At 46.0% G+C, this 15,058-nt stretch overlaps 1 protein-coding gene and 1 pseudogene across 4 annotated transcripts in view; one reads left to right on the top strand and one right to left on the bottom strand.

The window, feature by feature from the left end:
• The window catches only part of LOC134492100 (zinc finger protein 271-like), a 226,221-nt gene that overhangs the window by 19,035 nt on the left and 192,128 nt on the right, over nucleotides 1-15,058 (bottom strand). Inside the window, exons 2-3 of one of the 4 annotated variants that reach the window (XR_010067389.1) lie at nucleotides 2,606-4,709; nucleotides 1,234-2,353 (exon numbers count right to left, since the gene is read on the bottom strand). Coding sequence is in view for 3 of the 4 variants with exons in the window: in XM_063296251.1 (XP_063152321.1) it covers nucleotides 2,732-4,531 (1,800 nt within the window). In the remaining variant the exon portion in view is untranslated. Of the gene's footprint in view, nucleotides 1-1,233; nucleotides 4,710-15,058 lie in introns of those variants that run through there. The other 3 variants (XM_063296252.1, XM_063296251.1, XM_063296253.1) reach the window with 3 other exon arrangements.
• On the top strand, nucleotides 12,028-14,684 carry LOC134492148 (zinc finger protein 572-like; annotated as a pseudogene).

Below are 15,058 nucleotides of genomic sequence, written 5' to 3' on the forward strand. Positions count from 1 at the left end.
GAAGGTCTCCACACAAACGTTGGGATGTAACACGTTACACCTGCTATTTGATAAGGTACGTCTAGCCTGTTTCCCGTGTAACCCGGGTCTGCACCACCAACCTATCTTTCTCTCCCTCCCCCGTCTCACCCCAATTTAAACCTAGCCACGCCATGCATCTGATTATGAGCCGCAGCTCACGAAAGCTTATGTCTTTTGATGAAATGTTCTAGACGGACAAGGACCACCAGACCCCTCCTGATTTTAGGCTGCTTATGTGTCATTAGAAACACTCCCACGGTGGGTTAGTTGGAAAGCCCCTCCACAGCGCCTTCCACCTCTCAGATTCCACAAGGGTGTGGAACACAAAAAGGAGCCAGGCTCACCTTCTGCTCACCACCTTGCCGCCTCCAAAGAAACTCCTCGGCCAGAGCCACCGCCTGGCTGCCCATCTCCGGACTCTGTTTCTGGACCCAGCGCTGCATTTCCAGCAGCAGGATCATCAGGAACTGCTCCAGGATCACCAGCTCCAGGATCTGCTCTTCGATGCCTTCAGCTTTGGGGCTGCCACAGACTAACAGGGCTCTCCCCCAAACATGCGGAGACTCCCTTGTTCTGAGTAGGACGGTCGCTCTCCTGGCTTCCTTCTCCCCTTTTCAGGGTTTCCATCTTTAAAATCAGGCTTTTCCACCAGTAGAATTCAGTGTCCCCAAGGGTGAAACAACATTCAGCACAGGCACCGTGGGACTCCACCCCAATGCTCCATGTCACATCGCCAATTGAGCTGAGGGAATTTCATGCAACCCCCTTTACCAACCAGGATCAGCAAGAATGGGAAAAAACCTCACATGGGAACATTTTCTCTATCGTTAATTGCACTAATTTGCAGAGATTTCAGATGGGGAGGGATCACAAAAGTCAAGAGGAGGCCAGAAGGCGCAGTATTAACGTCCGGTTTGGTTGGCAGCAAGGTATTTAGTGCTGAGAAAGGCTTCAAACAGCCATAGGTTATCTTCCTCTCTGCCCCCATTGGCACCTCTCTCTGGCCACCAATCTGCTCTGCACTGATGCTCCCTGCTGCTTACAGTGTCACGAATACAAGCTTTGGGAGAGGGACTCCCCCCTCAGGATTTCTGGCGAATGTGGAAGGTGGCTCACAACCGTTGCTAAAAATGGCTTTAAAGGGAAAAAAACCTAACAAGAGAGGACAAAGTTGACTGGCTCCTTTAAAAAAACAGGAAAGGAAAAAGCCCATTAAAGAAGCTTTTTGTTTGTTTAATCACAAGAAGGGAACACATCATAAAATCAAGAGTATATTTTGAATAGAATTCATACATCTTCAGTTAACACTGCAGAACCAACAATGAAATATGGGGAGAAATTCAAGAACGGGATGAGAGCAAGACTGGCAGTCCTGATCAGGGCTTCTCTATCCGTATCTTCTAAGAGAAAAGTCCCGACTGCAGGATGGATCTTTCTATAAATGCACGGACACCATCCATATCCAAGAGGATGGAGCCCTAGAGTGGGCGATGCCCCCCAAATGGCAAACTTACAAAATAAATCCTTACGGAAAGAAGCATATGCAGCTCCTGCCCATAATAAAATGGGACGTCATAAAAGGCGTGCACAAAAATACGGCACCAAAAAGAGCAAGAAAAAAGAAAGAGGAGAGAATTAAATATAATTTGAATCTTTTAAAGTTTAACAACTTGCAGAGCTTTAAATCTGAAGCCACTCGGACCCTGAGGCTCAGGCCAAAAGAACCTCTTGCTTCCTCCCCACCCCCGGCCTGGTCCTGGCTGTTGAGTGTCCTTCTCCAAAGGGATCATATGCAGAGTGATCTATTAGGAAAAAAGAGTATTATAACCTCATCTCTGATTCGGGTTCCTAAAACGAACAAGCCTTGAATTCTTTGGTGTCTCCTGAACTCAGCAAAATCAGGATCATTCATCTGCATAGCTAAAATGCCATTTAGTGGCTGCAAATAATTTTCCTCTACTTACTTGTAGGGATTTTTTCGTGAAAACTTAAAAAGAAACTCCGAGAGAGGAGTGAAAGAAATGGAAACATCTCCCATGTCTTGGAAAGGGAGCTTTGCCTTTCCTCGGCCCCACGTTCACAGCAACGCTGACACCACCCAGTCTTTTTTGCCTCCCAAAATCCATGAATGGTTCTTACACAATCTATTACTAGACATGAACCACCTTCTACTGCGGAATTTTTTCCTCCCATCTCCACCACCAAGGACATGTAAGAAAAGGGTCAGCTTCTTGGTGCTGCTGTCACCCACAACCATCGAAGGCTAACAAGCAGGCACCTCCAGGCAAACACAATCACAGCAGGGACTGTTCCTACACCTGGAGATCCTACGCTCAGACCCACAATGCCTTTTCTCCTCAACTCAATATTCCTACAGCTCTTATCCATCAAGTTCAATTGCAAGGCAGAAAGCCTTTCCATCTGAAACTTTACAGGAATTTTGTCACTGCCACAAACATCCCTAATATATTCTCTCATAAAATCTGAGTGCTTCTATCTTTTTATCATGTATCTTTTAGGACCTCCAGCAGCTTATTGGGACATTCTGCTGATCGCCAGATACATGCAGTTAACCTTTCTCAACCTATCATTTTCCATGTTTTTCTCTCCTCCCTCATGTCTAATACTGAGAGAGGTTTGACTAAAAAGAATCAGACCAGAAATTAAATACTTAAGATTTAGATGATACTTAAGCGATGAGAAGTGAAATTCAAGCCTTCTCTACAACTAGCATCTTCTGCCTCATGTGCATTTTCTTGTGTCTGCTAAGGTAGGAATTGTTTGTGAAGCACCGTCCACAGTCTGGGCATTTGAATGGCTTCTCTCCTATGTGTAAACCTACATGATTTATAAGGCTAGACCTAACACGGAAATCTTTCCCACAGTCCGGACACTCATACGGTTTCTCCCCTGTGTGAGTCCTCCGGTGGTTCACCAGGTCGGCCTTCCAAATGAAATCTTTCCCACAATCCGGACACTGATACGGTTTCTGTCCTGTGTGAGTCCTCTGGTGCATCACCAGATGGTAATTCCGACTGAAATCTTTCCCACAATCCGGACACTGATACAGTTTCTCTCCTGTGTGAGTCCTCTGATGGTTCACCAGGGTGGACTTCACACAGAAACTTTTCCCACAATCGAGACACTCATACGGTTTCTCTCCTGTGTGACTCCTCTGGTGTTTCACCAGGTCGGACTTCCAAATGAAATCTTTCCCACAATCCGGACACTCATACAGTTTCTCCCCTGTGTGAATCCTCTGGTGGAACACCAGGTCAGAATTCCGGCTGAAATCTTTCCCACAATCGGGACACTCATACGGTTTCTCTCCTGTGTGAGTCCTCTGGTGTCTCACCAGGTTGTACTTCCAACTGAAACTTTTCCCACAATCCGGACACTCATACGGTTTCCCTCCAGTGTGAGTCCTCTGGTGTAACACCAGGCTGTACTTCCAACTGAAACTTTTCCCACAATCACGACACTCATACGGTTTCTCTCCTGTGTGAATCCTCTGGTGGTTCACCAGATGGGAATTCTGACTGAAACTTTTCCCACAATCCATACACTCATACGGTTTCTCTCCTGTGTGAATCCTCTGGTGTATCACCAGGTCGGAATTCCGACTGAAACCTTTCCCACAGTCTGGACACTGGTACGGTTTCTCTCCTGTGTGAATCCTCTGGTGGTTCACCAGATGGGAATTCTGACTGAAACTTTTCCCACAATCCATACACTCATATGGTTTCTCTCCTGTGTGAGTCCTCTGGTGTATCATCAGGTCGGAATTCCGACTGAAACCTTTCCCACAATCTGGACACTCATACGGTTTCTCTCCTGTGTGAATCCTCTGGTGGTTCACCAGATGGGAATTCTGACTGAAACTTTTCCTACAATCCAGACACTCATACGGTTTCTCTCCTGTGTGAGTCCTCTGGTGTATCAGCAGGTCGGAATTCCGACTGAAACCTTTCCCACAATCTGGACACTCATACGGTTTCTCTCCTGTGTGAATCCTCTGGTGGTTCACCAGATGGGAATTATGACTGAAACTTTTCCCACAATCCAGACACTCATATGGTTTCTCTCCTGTGTGAGTCCTCTGGTGTATCACCAGGTCGGAATTCCGACTGAAATCTTTCCCACAATCTGGACACTCATACGGTTTCTCTCCTGTGTGAGTCCTCTGGTGTATCACCAGGTCGGAATTCCGACTGAAACCTTTCCCACAATCTGGACACTCATACGGTTTCTCTCCTGTGTGAATCCTCTGATGTATCATCATTTTGGACTTCAAACAGAAACTTTTCCCACAATCTGGACACTCATACGGTCTCCGCCCAGTGTGAGTCCTCTTGTGATTCAGCAGGATGGCATGACTGCTAAAACTTTTGCCACATCGAGAACACTGGTAGGGCTTCTCGCTGGTGTGCACCCTCTCTTGCATAATCAGCTGTGATCTGTAATCTGGGCTTTTCCCACAATATACACCTCTGTGGGGCTTTTCCACCATTGATATTCTTGGATTCTCGAGGAGATCAGAACTATTTTTTGATCCCTTCTTTGGTGGTGCTTTGATTCAAGCAACTCTTTCCTTTCTCACAGGGTGAGGCTTGTGTTACTTTCTGCCCTACGTGGCTATCCAAGTGACCTCTTCCTCCCCACTGACTTCCAGGTATTTCTCTCCTTGTCTGATATTTGGAAATTATCCCCTTTGATCTTTTCATGGAATATTTGAGTTTCACCTACTCAATTTTTTCCAGCACAAAACTCTACCTATTTTTCTCTCCCTTGTCTGTCACTTGCTAGGGAAGAAGACTTCTGGGGTTCTCTGGAGAAAGTGGAAAAGATTGCTGGCTTGGTTTGCTTTCTTTCTTAATGCTGCTTGTGATTCTCAGTTGTCCAGAAGGCTCTGATTGGCATCCTTTTTGTCTATAAGATTCAAGCAGAAGTGTTAATTAAAAGCATACATTACGATGAAAAAGGAAAAGTGCCAAAAGGCTAGATTAACCTCGAACATTCATTATGATTCATTTGACACACAGAAGACTAGCAAGATCCAAGTTCACATCCTGAACTTCACTTGGGTCTATCACAGATTCTTAGCACCGCAAAGGGTTATCATCAAGGATATCTGGAAATGCTGGGGATGGATTCTACACACACACACGTGCACACAGAGAGAATTACAGAAACACAGCTGGCATTTTGCAGCAGAGTTGCTCATCCGATTCCCCCCCGCGGAGGCAACGAGGCAGCCCCGCTCGCTCCCGGACTCTCCTCCCTCCCGGCCTCCGCTCACCTTCCGGCCGCTGCTGCTCCGACCAACCCCGGGAAGACCACACAGCGCTCCTCCGCGCCGCTCTCCTCCCAGAAGGGAGCCCGAATAGGAAGTTCCTGCCCTCCTCCTCTCCTCCGACATCCGCTCTAGCAATCCAGTACTCTTTCACCTCCCCCGCTCCCCCTCCCGTTGGATGTCGGTCCTCAGCATCCACAGATGCCACTACTGGATTGACAGCTTTCTAGTTGTGGGGTTTGCTTATTTCTTGAGCGCCATCTAGCGACATGAGGCTGAAAAACACACTCGTACGATCTGTACCCTAAGGCGCTGACGAGATGTTTTCATTGATTTTGTGCCATCAAGTCCTTTTCGACTCCCGGCGACCACATCGATGGATTCTCTCCATGACGATCTATCACTACCCTGTTCTTTTGGGTCTCCCAAGGATGCCCTCATTGCCACTGCAACTGAGCAAAAATGTCGTTGTGAGAAGCAGAAGTAAACTAATGGAAAGTATCCTGGGGGGAAACGGTGTGCAAACAGGCAGCGACATAGCGCACCTCCCTTACATTGCAGAGCCTAAATCTCTCAAGAGGGCATAATTGCTCTGAGGAGCCTTCCCAATTCCCAGAGGAGTTCGCTTTCAGCCTTGAGGATTCCCAGGCCGCTTCGGCACAACACGTGGAGGGCGGATCAAAGGCTGATCAAATGATTCCTGCTCTGTCACAGGGTTTGGCTCTCGGTGGAGATCAAAATCTTTCTACCTCCTAAAACTTCGTGCCTGATTTCCTGGGGCTCAAAAGGATTTAGGACCTGGGAGCCCCAACAGGCCACAGGCTCCAAGAGAGCCAGCGTCACTCATGCTGGCCAGGGCTGCTTCGAAGCGCGCCCAGGGTCTTGGAGCCGGTGTTCCCAGCAAGCCGGCTTTGTTCCTGCAGGAGGAGATTCTAAGTCTGCTAAAGGCTCAATGCCACGTGCACCTGTAAATTCGCTTGCCTGGTAGTCTCCGTTAGGTCAAAGGAAGAGCGACACGTACAGGGGAGGGCCTACAAAAGTGGGGCTTAGGAAGAGGGGGGACTGTCTCTATAAGGTAAAAGAAACTGATAAACATTCCAAAGAAACATCTCAAAGGATTGTAAAAAGGGTGGTACTATGCATGTACATGCAGAAGAATAGAAAAGTCGCCATACTCTTTGTCTGACATATATTACTTTGTCTAATTGTTGTTGTTTATTCCTTTAGTAGTTTCCGACTCTTCGTGACTTCATGGACCACCCCACAGCAGAGCTTCCTGTCAGTCGTCAACACCCCCAGCTCCCCCAGGGACGAATCCATCACCTCTAGAATATCATCCATCCACCTTGCCCTTGGTCGGCCCCTCTTCCTTTTGCCTTCCAGTCTCCCCAGCATCAACATCTCCAGCTTGTTCTGTCTTCTCATTATGTGGCCAAAGTATTTCAGTTTTGCCTTTAATATCATTCCCTCAAGTGAGCAGTCTGGCTTTATTTCCTGGAGGATGGACTGGTTTGATCTTCTCGCAAGGCACTCTCAGAATTTTCCTCCAACACCACAGTTCAAAAGCATCGATCTTCCTTCTCTCAGCCTTCCTTATGGTCCAGCTCTCGCAGCCATATGTTACTACAGGGAACACCATTGCTTTAACTATGCGGGCCTTTGTTGTCAGTGTGATGTCTCTGCTCTTAACTATTTTATCGAGATTTGTCATTGCTCTTCTCCCAAGGATTAAGCATCTTCTGATTTCCTGACTGCAGTCAGCATCCGCAGTAATCTTCGCACCTAGAAATACAAAGTCTTTCACTGCTTCTACATTTTCTCCCTCTATTTGCCAGTTATCAATCAGGCTGGATGCCATAATCTTGGTTTTTTTGAGGTTTAGCTGCAAGCCAGCTCTTGCACTTTCTTCTTTCACCTTCATCATAAGGCTCCTCAGTTCCTCTTCACTTTCAGCCATCAAAGTGGTATCATCTGCATATCTGAGATTGTTAATGTTTCTTCCAGAGATTTTAACTCCAGCCTTGGATTCCTCAAGGCCAGCTTGTCGCATGATGTGTTCTGCGTACAAGTTGAATAGATAGGGTGAAAGTATACAGCCCTGCTGTACTTTCCCAATCTTAAACCAGTCCGTTGTTCCGTGGTCTGTTCTTACTGTTGCTACTTGGTCGTTATACAGATTCTTCAGGAGGCATACAAGATGACTTGGTATCCCCATACCGCTAAGAACTTGCCACAATTTGTTATGGTCCACACAGTCAAAGGCTTTAGAATAGTCAATAAAACAGAAATAGATGTTTTTCTGAAACTCCCTGGCTTTGTCCATTATCCAGCGGATATTGGCAATTTGGTCCCGAGTTCTTCTGCTTTTTCTAAACCCAGCTTGTACATCTGGCAATTCTCGCTCAATGAATTGCTGAAGTCTACCTTGCAGGATCTTGAGCATTATCTTACTGGCATGTGAAATGAGTGCCACTGTTCGATAGTTTGAACATTCTTTAGTGTTCCCCTTTTTTGGTATGGGGATATAAGTTGATTTTTTCCAATCTGATGGCCATTCTTGTGTTTTCCAAATTTGCTGGCATATAGCATGCATTACCTTGACAGCATCATATCGCAAGATTTTGAACAGTTCAGCTGGGATGCCGTTGTCTCCTGCTGCCTTGTTTTTAGCAATGCTTCTTAAGGCCCACTCAACCTCACTCTTCAGGATGTCTGGCTCTAGCTCACTGACCACACCGTCAAAGCTGTCCCCGATATTGTTATCCCTCCTATACAGGTCTTCTGTATAATCTTGCCACCTTTTCTTGATCTCATCTTCTTCTGTTAGGTCCTTGCCATCTTTGTTTTTGATCATACCCATTTTTGTCTGGAATTCACCTCCGATGTTTCTAATTTTCTGGAAGAGGTCTCTTGTCCTTCCTATTCTATTGTCTTCTTCCACTTCCGCGCATTGCTTATTTAAAAATAATTCCTTATCTCTTCTGGCTAACCTCTGGAATTTTGCATTTAATTGGGCACATCTCCCCCTATCACTGTTGCCTTTTGCTTTCCTTCTTTCTTGGGCTACTTCTAGTGTCTCAGCAGACAGCCATTTTGCCTTCTTGGTTTTCTCTTTCTTTGGGATGTATTTTGTTGCCGCCTCCTGAACAATGCTGCCAACTTCTGTGCAGAGTTCTTCCGGGACCCTATCTACTAAGTCCAGTCCCTTAAATCTATTCTTCACCTCCACTGCATATTCCTTAGGAATATTAGTGAGCTCATATCTAGCTGATCTGTGGGTCTTTCCTAATCTCTTCAGTCTGATCCTAAATTGTGCAAGAAGAAGTTCGTGATCTGAACTACAGTCAGCTCCAGGTCTTGTTTTTACCGACTGTATAGATGTCCGCCACCTTTGGCTACAAAGGATGTAGTCAATCTGGTTTCGGTGTTGTCCATCTGGGGAAGTCCATGTATAAAGCCATCTCTTAGGTTGCTGGAAGAGAGTGCTTGTTATGCAGAGTGAGTTGTCTTGGCAAAATTCTATCAGCCTATGTCCTGCTTTGTTTTGTTCTCCCAGGCCATTCTTACCTGTAATTCCAGGTGTCATTTGACTGCCCACCTTAGCATTCCAGTCTCCCGTGACGAAAATAACATCTCTTTTAGGCGTGTTGTCCAGTAGGTGCTGCAGATCCTCCTAGAACTGCTCTACTTCAGCTTCTTCAGCATCGGTGGTGGGAAATATATTTGGATCACTGTGATAGATGGCTTGCCCTGAATTCGAATTGAGATCATTCTGTCATTTTTTGGATTGTATCCGAGCACTGCTTTAGCCACTTTACTATTAATTATGAAGGCTACTCCATTTCTTCTGTGGTCCTCTTGTCTGCAGTAGTAGATCTGGTGGTCATTTGATGTGAAGTGGTCCATTCCAGTCCATTTCAGTTCACTGACGGCCAGAATGTCTATCTTTAATCTTGACATCTCACCAATAACCACATCCAATTTGCCCTGGCTCATAGATCTTACATTCCAGGTTCCAATGGTGTGTTGATCCTTAGAACATCGGATTCGCCGTTCACCACCAGCACTGTCGGCCGCTAGCCATCCTTTCGGCTTTGAGCTAGCTGCGTCATCACGTCTGGGGCTAGTTGAACTCATCCTCTGTTCCTCTCCAGTAGCATTTTGACCATCTTCCGACCTGGGGGTCTCATCTTCCGATGGTATACCGACATATCTCTGGTTGTACTGATCCATTTAGTTTTCACGGCAAGAATACTGGGGTGGGTTGCCATTACCTTCCCCAGGGATCGCATTTAGTCTGACCTCTCTGTCATGACCTTCCCGTCTTGGGTGGCCTTTCACAGTTTAGCTCATGGCATCATTGAGGTGCTCAAGCTCCAGCATCATGAGAAGGTGACGATCCTTTGCTGAAGTTTTTCTAATTAGAAATTTTTAATGTAATAAATATACAAAAAAAAAAGCAAAGATAGAAAATAGGAGACCGAGAAGCTTGAAAGAAACTGAAAAAAACCCCATACAATGGTGCCTTCCACCCATCTTTCTATCTTCTTTTGATTAAACTTCATTAAAATTTTAAGGTAAAAAGATAAAAACTAGCAAGAAATGAAAAACGTAAAGGAAGAAAGCAAAGTGGAAAAAAGAACATAGTCAAAAGTGCAGAAAAAGAAAAGAAAATGCAGAAAAAGAATGACTTCGGACTTTCTGTGCTACAGATATAAGTATTCATTTCCATTAAACTCTTACTTTACGTTTACAACAGCTTTCATTAATTCTCTTGTCCATTGTTATTTCTGATGATCAGATCCAGATATCGTGATTTCATTTTTTCTATTTCACGCAAAAAGTCCAAAAGTGGTTTCTAGGTAACATTAATAAACTTTTATGGAACAGTTTTGCATTAAAACCAGTCGATCCAAACTCTGATTTAGGCTTCCGACGGGTCCCCTCCACGTTTGTGACCTGGGGAAAGTGGACCTCTGCCCTCCCCTTTTTTAAAAAAGCCCAGTCAAAATAGCATCCTCCATCTGCAACAATCTTGGGTGGCACCATTCAGATTCCATCAAAGCATTACCTTCATTCAAAGGCAATTTGCTTCAGGCCCACTATATGGTTTGTCGAAGTTGTGTAGGGCTTGGAATTGTCTGGCTGTAAGCTTGACAAAGACAGGCAATAGGGTGTGGTGGTTAAGACACCAGGCCAGAAGCCGGGAGACCCTGAGTCCCAGTCCTGCCTTGGGCAGGAAGCCAGCTGGGTGAGCTTGGGCCAGTCCCTCTCTCTAGCTTGCAACAAGCAAAGTCAATGGGCAACCCAGCAGGAAGGCTCAAGTTGCGCTCATGTAATGTCACGCTTAGCAAATGTGGGTGACCTCATGCTTAACGGCTGCAACTGGAACTGACGTCATAAGTCACTGCAGTCACATGACATTTCACTTTACAACTGTGTCACTTACCGACAGAGTTGCCGGTTTTGTAGGCCCTCCCCTGTACGTGTCGCTCTTCCTTTGACCTAACGGAGACTACCAGGCAAGCGAATTTACAGGCGCACATGGCATTGAGCCTTTAGCAGATTTAGAATCTCCTCCTGCAGGAACAAAGCCGGCTTGCTGGGAACACCGGCTCCAAGACCCTGGGCGCGCTTTGAAGCAGCCCTGGCCAGCATGAGTGACGCTGGCTCTCTTGGAGCCTGTGGCCTGTTGGGGCTCCCAGGTCCTAAATCCTTTTGAGCCCCAAGAAATCAGGAACGACGTTTTGGGAGGTAGAGAGGGTTTGATCTCCACCGAGAGCCAAGCCCTGCAGAAGCGCAGGAGTCTTTTCATCAGCTTTTGATCTGCCCTCCAGGTGTTGTGCCCAAGCGGCCTGGGAATCCTCAAGGCTGTATCCAAGGCTGAAGGCAAACTCCTCTGGGAATGGGGAAGGCTCCTCAGAGCAATATTGCCCTGTAGCAAGATTTAGGCTCCGCAATGTAAGGGAGGTGTGCTTTGTCGTTTGCCTGTCTGCACACCATTTCCCCCCAGGATGCTTTCCCTTGGTTTACTTCCTGCTTTTGCAAATAACATTTTTGTTCAGTTGCAGTGGCGATGAGGGCACCCTTGGGAGACCCGAAAGAATAGGGTAGGGATAGAACTTCATGGGGAGAATCCATCGATGTGGCCGCTGGGAGTCGATGGGAGTCGAAAAGGACTTGATGGCACAGAATCAGTGCAAAAATCTCGCCAACGCCTTACGGTAGAGATCGGACGAGTGTGCTTTTCAGCCTCAAGGTCGCCAGGTGGCGCTCTGGAAACACGCGAGACCCGCGCCGAGAAAGCTGTCAATCCAGTAGCGGGGTCAGTGGTTGCTGAGGTCCGACATCCGACGGGAGGGGGAGCAGGGGAGCTGAAAGGAGCTGAAACAATAGAGTATTGCTAGAGTGGATGTCGGAGGAGAGGAGGAGGACAGAGGAACTTCCTGTTCCGGCTCCCTCCTGGGCGGAGAGCGGCGCGGAGGAGCGCTCTGTGGTCTTCCCGGGGCTGGTCGGAGCAGCAGCGGCCGGAAGGTGAGCGGAGGACGGGTGGTAGGAGAGGCCGGGAGCGAGCGGGGCTGCCTCGTTTCCTCCGCGGGGGAGAATCAGATGAGCAACTGCCAGAAAATGCCAACTTCGTCTGTTTCTATATTTCTCTCTCTCTCTCTCTTTGTGTGTGTGTGTGTGATCCATCGCCGTGTGTGTGTGTGTGTGTGTGTGTGTGTGTGTGTGTGTGATCCATCCCCAGCATTTCCAGATATCCTTGATGATAACCCTTTGCAGTGCTAAGAATCTGTGATAGACCCAAGCCAGCAAGTGAATTTCAGGGTTTGAACTTGGATCTTGCTAGTCTTCTGTGTGTCAAATGGTTCATAATGAATGTTCGAGGTAAATCTAGCCTTTTGGCACTTTTCCTTTTTCATTGTAATGTATGCTTTTTGTTGTTGTTTGCACATGTTGTGCAGCCATTTTATAGATAATAATTAAACTAACACTTGTGTTTGAATCTTATAGACAAAAAGGATGCCAATCAGAGCCTTCTGGACAACTGAGAATCACAAGCAGCATTAAGAAAGAAAGCAAACCAAGCCAGCAATCTTTTCCACTTTCTCCAGAGAACCCCAGAAGACTTCTTCCCTAGCAAGTGACAGACAAGGGAGAGAAAAATAGGTAGAGAGTTTTGTGCTGGAAAAAATTGAGTAGGTGAAACTCAAATATTCCATGAAAAGATCAAGGGGGATAATTTCCAAATTCAGACAAGGAGAGAGATACCTGGAAGTCAGTGGGGAGGAAGAGGTCACTTGGATAGCCACGTAGGGCAGAAAGTAACACAATCCTCATCCTGTGAGGAAGGAAAGAGTTGCTTGAATCAAAGCAGCACCAGACAACAGATCAGAAATAGTTTTGATCTCCTCGAGAATCCAAGAATATCAGTGGTGGAAAAGCCCCACAGAGGTGTAAATTTTGGGAAAAGCACAGATCAGAGATCACAGCTGATTATGCAAGAGAGGGACCACACTGGCGAGGAGGCCTACCAGTGTCCCCGAAGCAGCAAAAGCTTTAGCAAGCATGCCACTCTTGTGAATCATAATAGGACTCACACCAGGGAGAAGCGGCAGTGTCCGGATTGTGGGAAAAGTTTCAGTCAGAATTCTGACCTGGTGATACACCAGAGGATACACACAGGAGAAAAACCGTATGAGTGTGTGGATTGTGGGAAAAGTTTCAGTCAGAATTCCCACCTGGTGAAACACCAGAGGATTCACACAGGAGAGAAACCGTATGAGTGTCGTGATTGTGGGAAAAGTTTCAGTTGGACGTACAGCCTGGTGTTACACTAGAGGATTCACACAGGAGAGAAACTCTATGAATGTCTGGATTGTGGGAAAAATTTAAGTCGGAAATCCAAAATGGTGAACCACCAGAGGACTCACACCGGAGAAAAACCATTTGTGTGTCTGGATTGTGGGAAAAGTTTCTGTGTGAAGTCCACTGTGGTGAGACACCAGAGGACTCACACAAGAGTGAAACCGTATGAGTGTCCGGATTGTGGGAAAAGTTTCAGTCGCAATTACCATCTGGTGATGCACCAGAGTACTCACACAGGAGAGAAACCATATCAGTGTCCAGATTGTGGGAAAGATTTCATTTGGAAGTCCGACTTGGTGAACCACCAGAGGACTCACACAGGAGAGAAACCGTATGAGTGTCCGGATTGTGGGAAAAGTTTCAGTACTAGGTCTATCCTTATAAATCATGTAGGTTTACACACAGGGGAGAAACCATTCAAATGCCCAGACTATGGACAGTGCTTTAGTCAAAGTGCCTCCCTTAGCAGACACAAGAAAATCCACATGAGGAAGAAGGTGCTGAGTGTAGAGAAGGCTTGAATTTAACTTCCCATCTCCAATTGCACATCCATCTGAAAACTTAAGTATTAAATTTCTGGCCTGATTCTTTTTAATAAAACATATCTCGGTATTAGAGATGAGGGAGGTCAGAATAAAATGAAAAATCTTAATTTAAGAAAGGCCAACTACACATACCTGGCTATCAGCAGAACTTCCCAGTAATCTGCTGCAGGTCCTAAATATAAATGAAAAAAGGATAGAAGCACTCAGATTTTATGAGAGAATATATTTGTGACGTTGGTGAAATGACAAAAGCCCTGTAAAGTTTCAGATGGAAAGGTTGTTCTGTCTTGCAGTTGCACATGATGGAAAAGAGCTGCAGGAATATTGAGTTGAGGAGAAAAGGCATTGTGGGTTTGAGTATAGGACCTTCAGGTTTAGGAACAGTCCCTGCTGTGACCTTGTTCTCTTGGAGGTGCCTGCTTGTTAGCCTTTGATGGCTGGTGTGAAAGCAGCGCCAAGAGGCTGATCCTTTTGTTACATCCCCTTTGGTTGTGGAGTTGTGAGGGAAAAAATGCACAGTGGAAGATCTTTCATTTCTAGAAATGCATTGTGTAAGAATCATTCATGGCTTTTGGGAGGGAAAAATGGGTAGTGTCAGCGTCCTGTGAACGTGAGGCCAAGGTAAGGCAAAACTCCCTTCCCAAGACATGGGAGATGTTTCCATTTCTTTCACTCCTCTGTCAGGGCTTCTTTTTAAGTTTTCCCCAAAAATCCCTACGAATAAGAGAGGAGAATTATTTGGAGCTGCTAAATGGCATTTTAGCTATGCAGTTGAACAATCCTGATTTTGCCGAGTTCAGAAGACACCAAAGAATTCAGGACTTGTTCATTTTAAGTACCCAATTCAGAGATCAGGTTATAATACTTTTTTCCCTAGTAGATCACTTTGCATATGATCCCTTTGCAGAAGGGCACACAACAACCAGGACCAGGTCTGGGGTGGGGATAAAACAAGAGGCTCTTTTGGCCTTAGGCACAAGCTCCGAGTGGGTTCAGATGTAAACCTCTACAAAGTTGTTAAACTTTAATAAAATATTCAAATTACATTTAATTCTCAAGCTGGCTTTTCTAGTTACTAAAAATCAAACCAAATTAAACAAGGCACAACATACAAGCCAGAGGAACTGGCCTCCGGAGCCAGCCCAGAAGACACAAGTCCCCAGTCAGAGGAACACTCCATTTCCTCAGAATAAAAGTGTCAAGCTCAGATTTAAAGACAAAAAAGATCTGTTAATTGAAGGGTAAGAGGGAGCTTATTTATTTATTTGTTTATCAAATTTGTCACCGCCCATCTCCTCCAAGCGGGGGGACTCTGGGTGGTTTACAATAT

The sequence above is a fragment of the Candoia aspera genome, chromosome 2, assembly GCF_035149785.1.
Source record: "Candoia aspera isolate rCanAsp1 chromosome 2, rCanAsp1.hap2, whole genome shotgun sequence".
Taxonomy (NCBI): Eukaryota; Metazoa; Chordata; class Lepidosauria; order Squamata; family Boidae; genus Candoia; species Candoia aspera.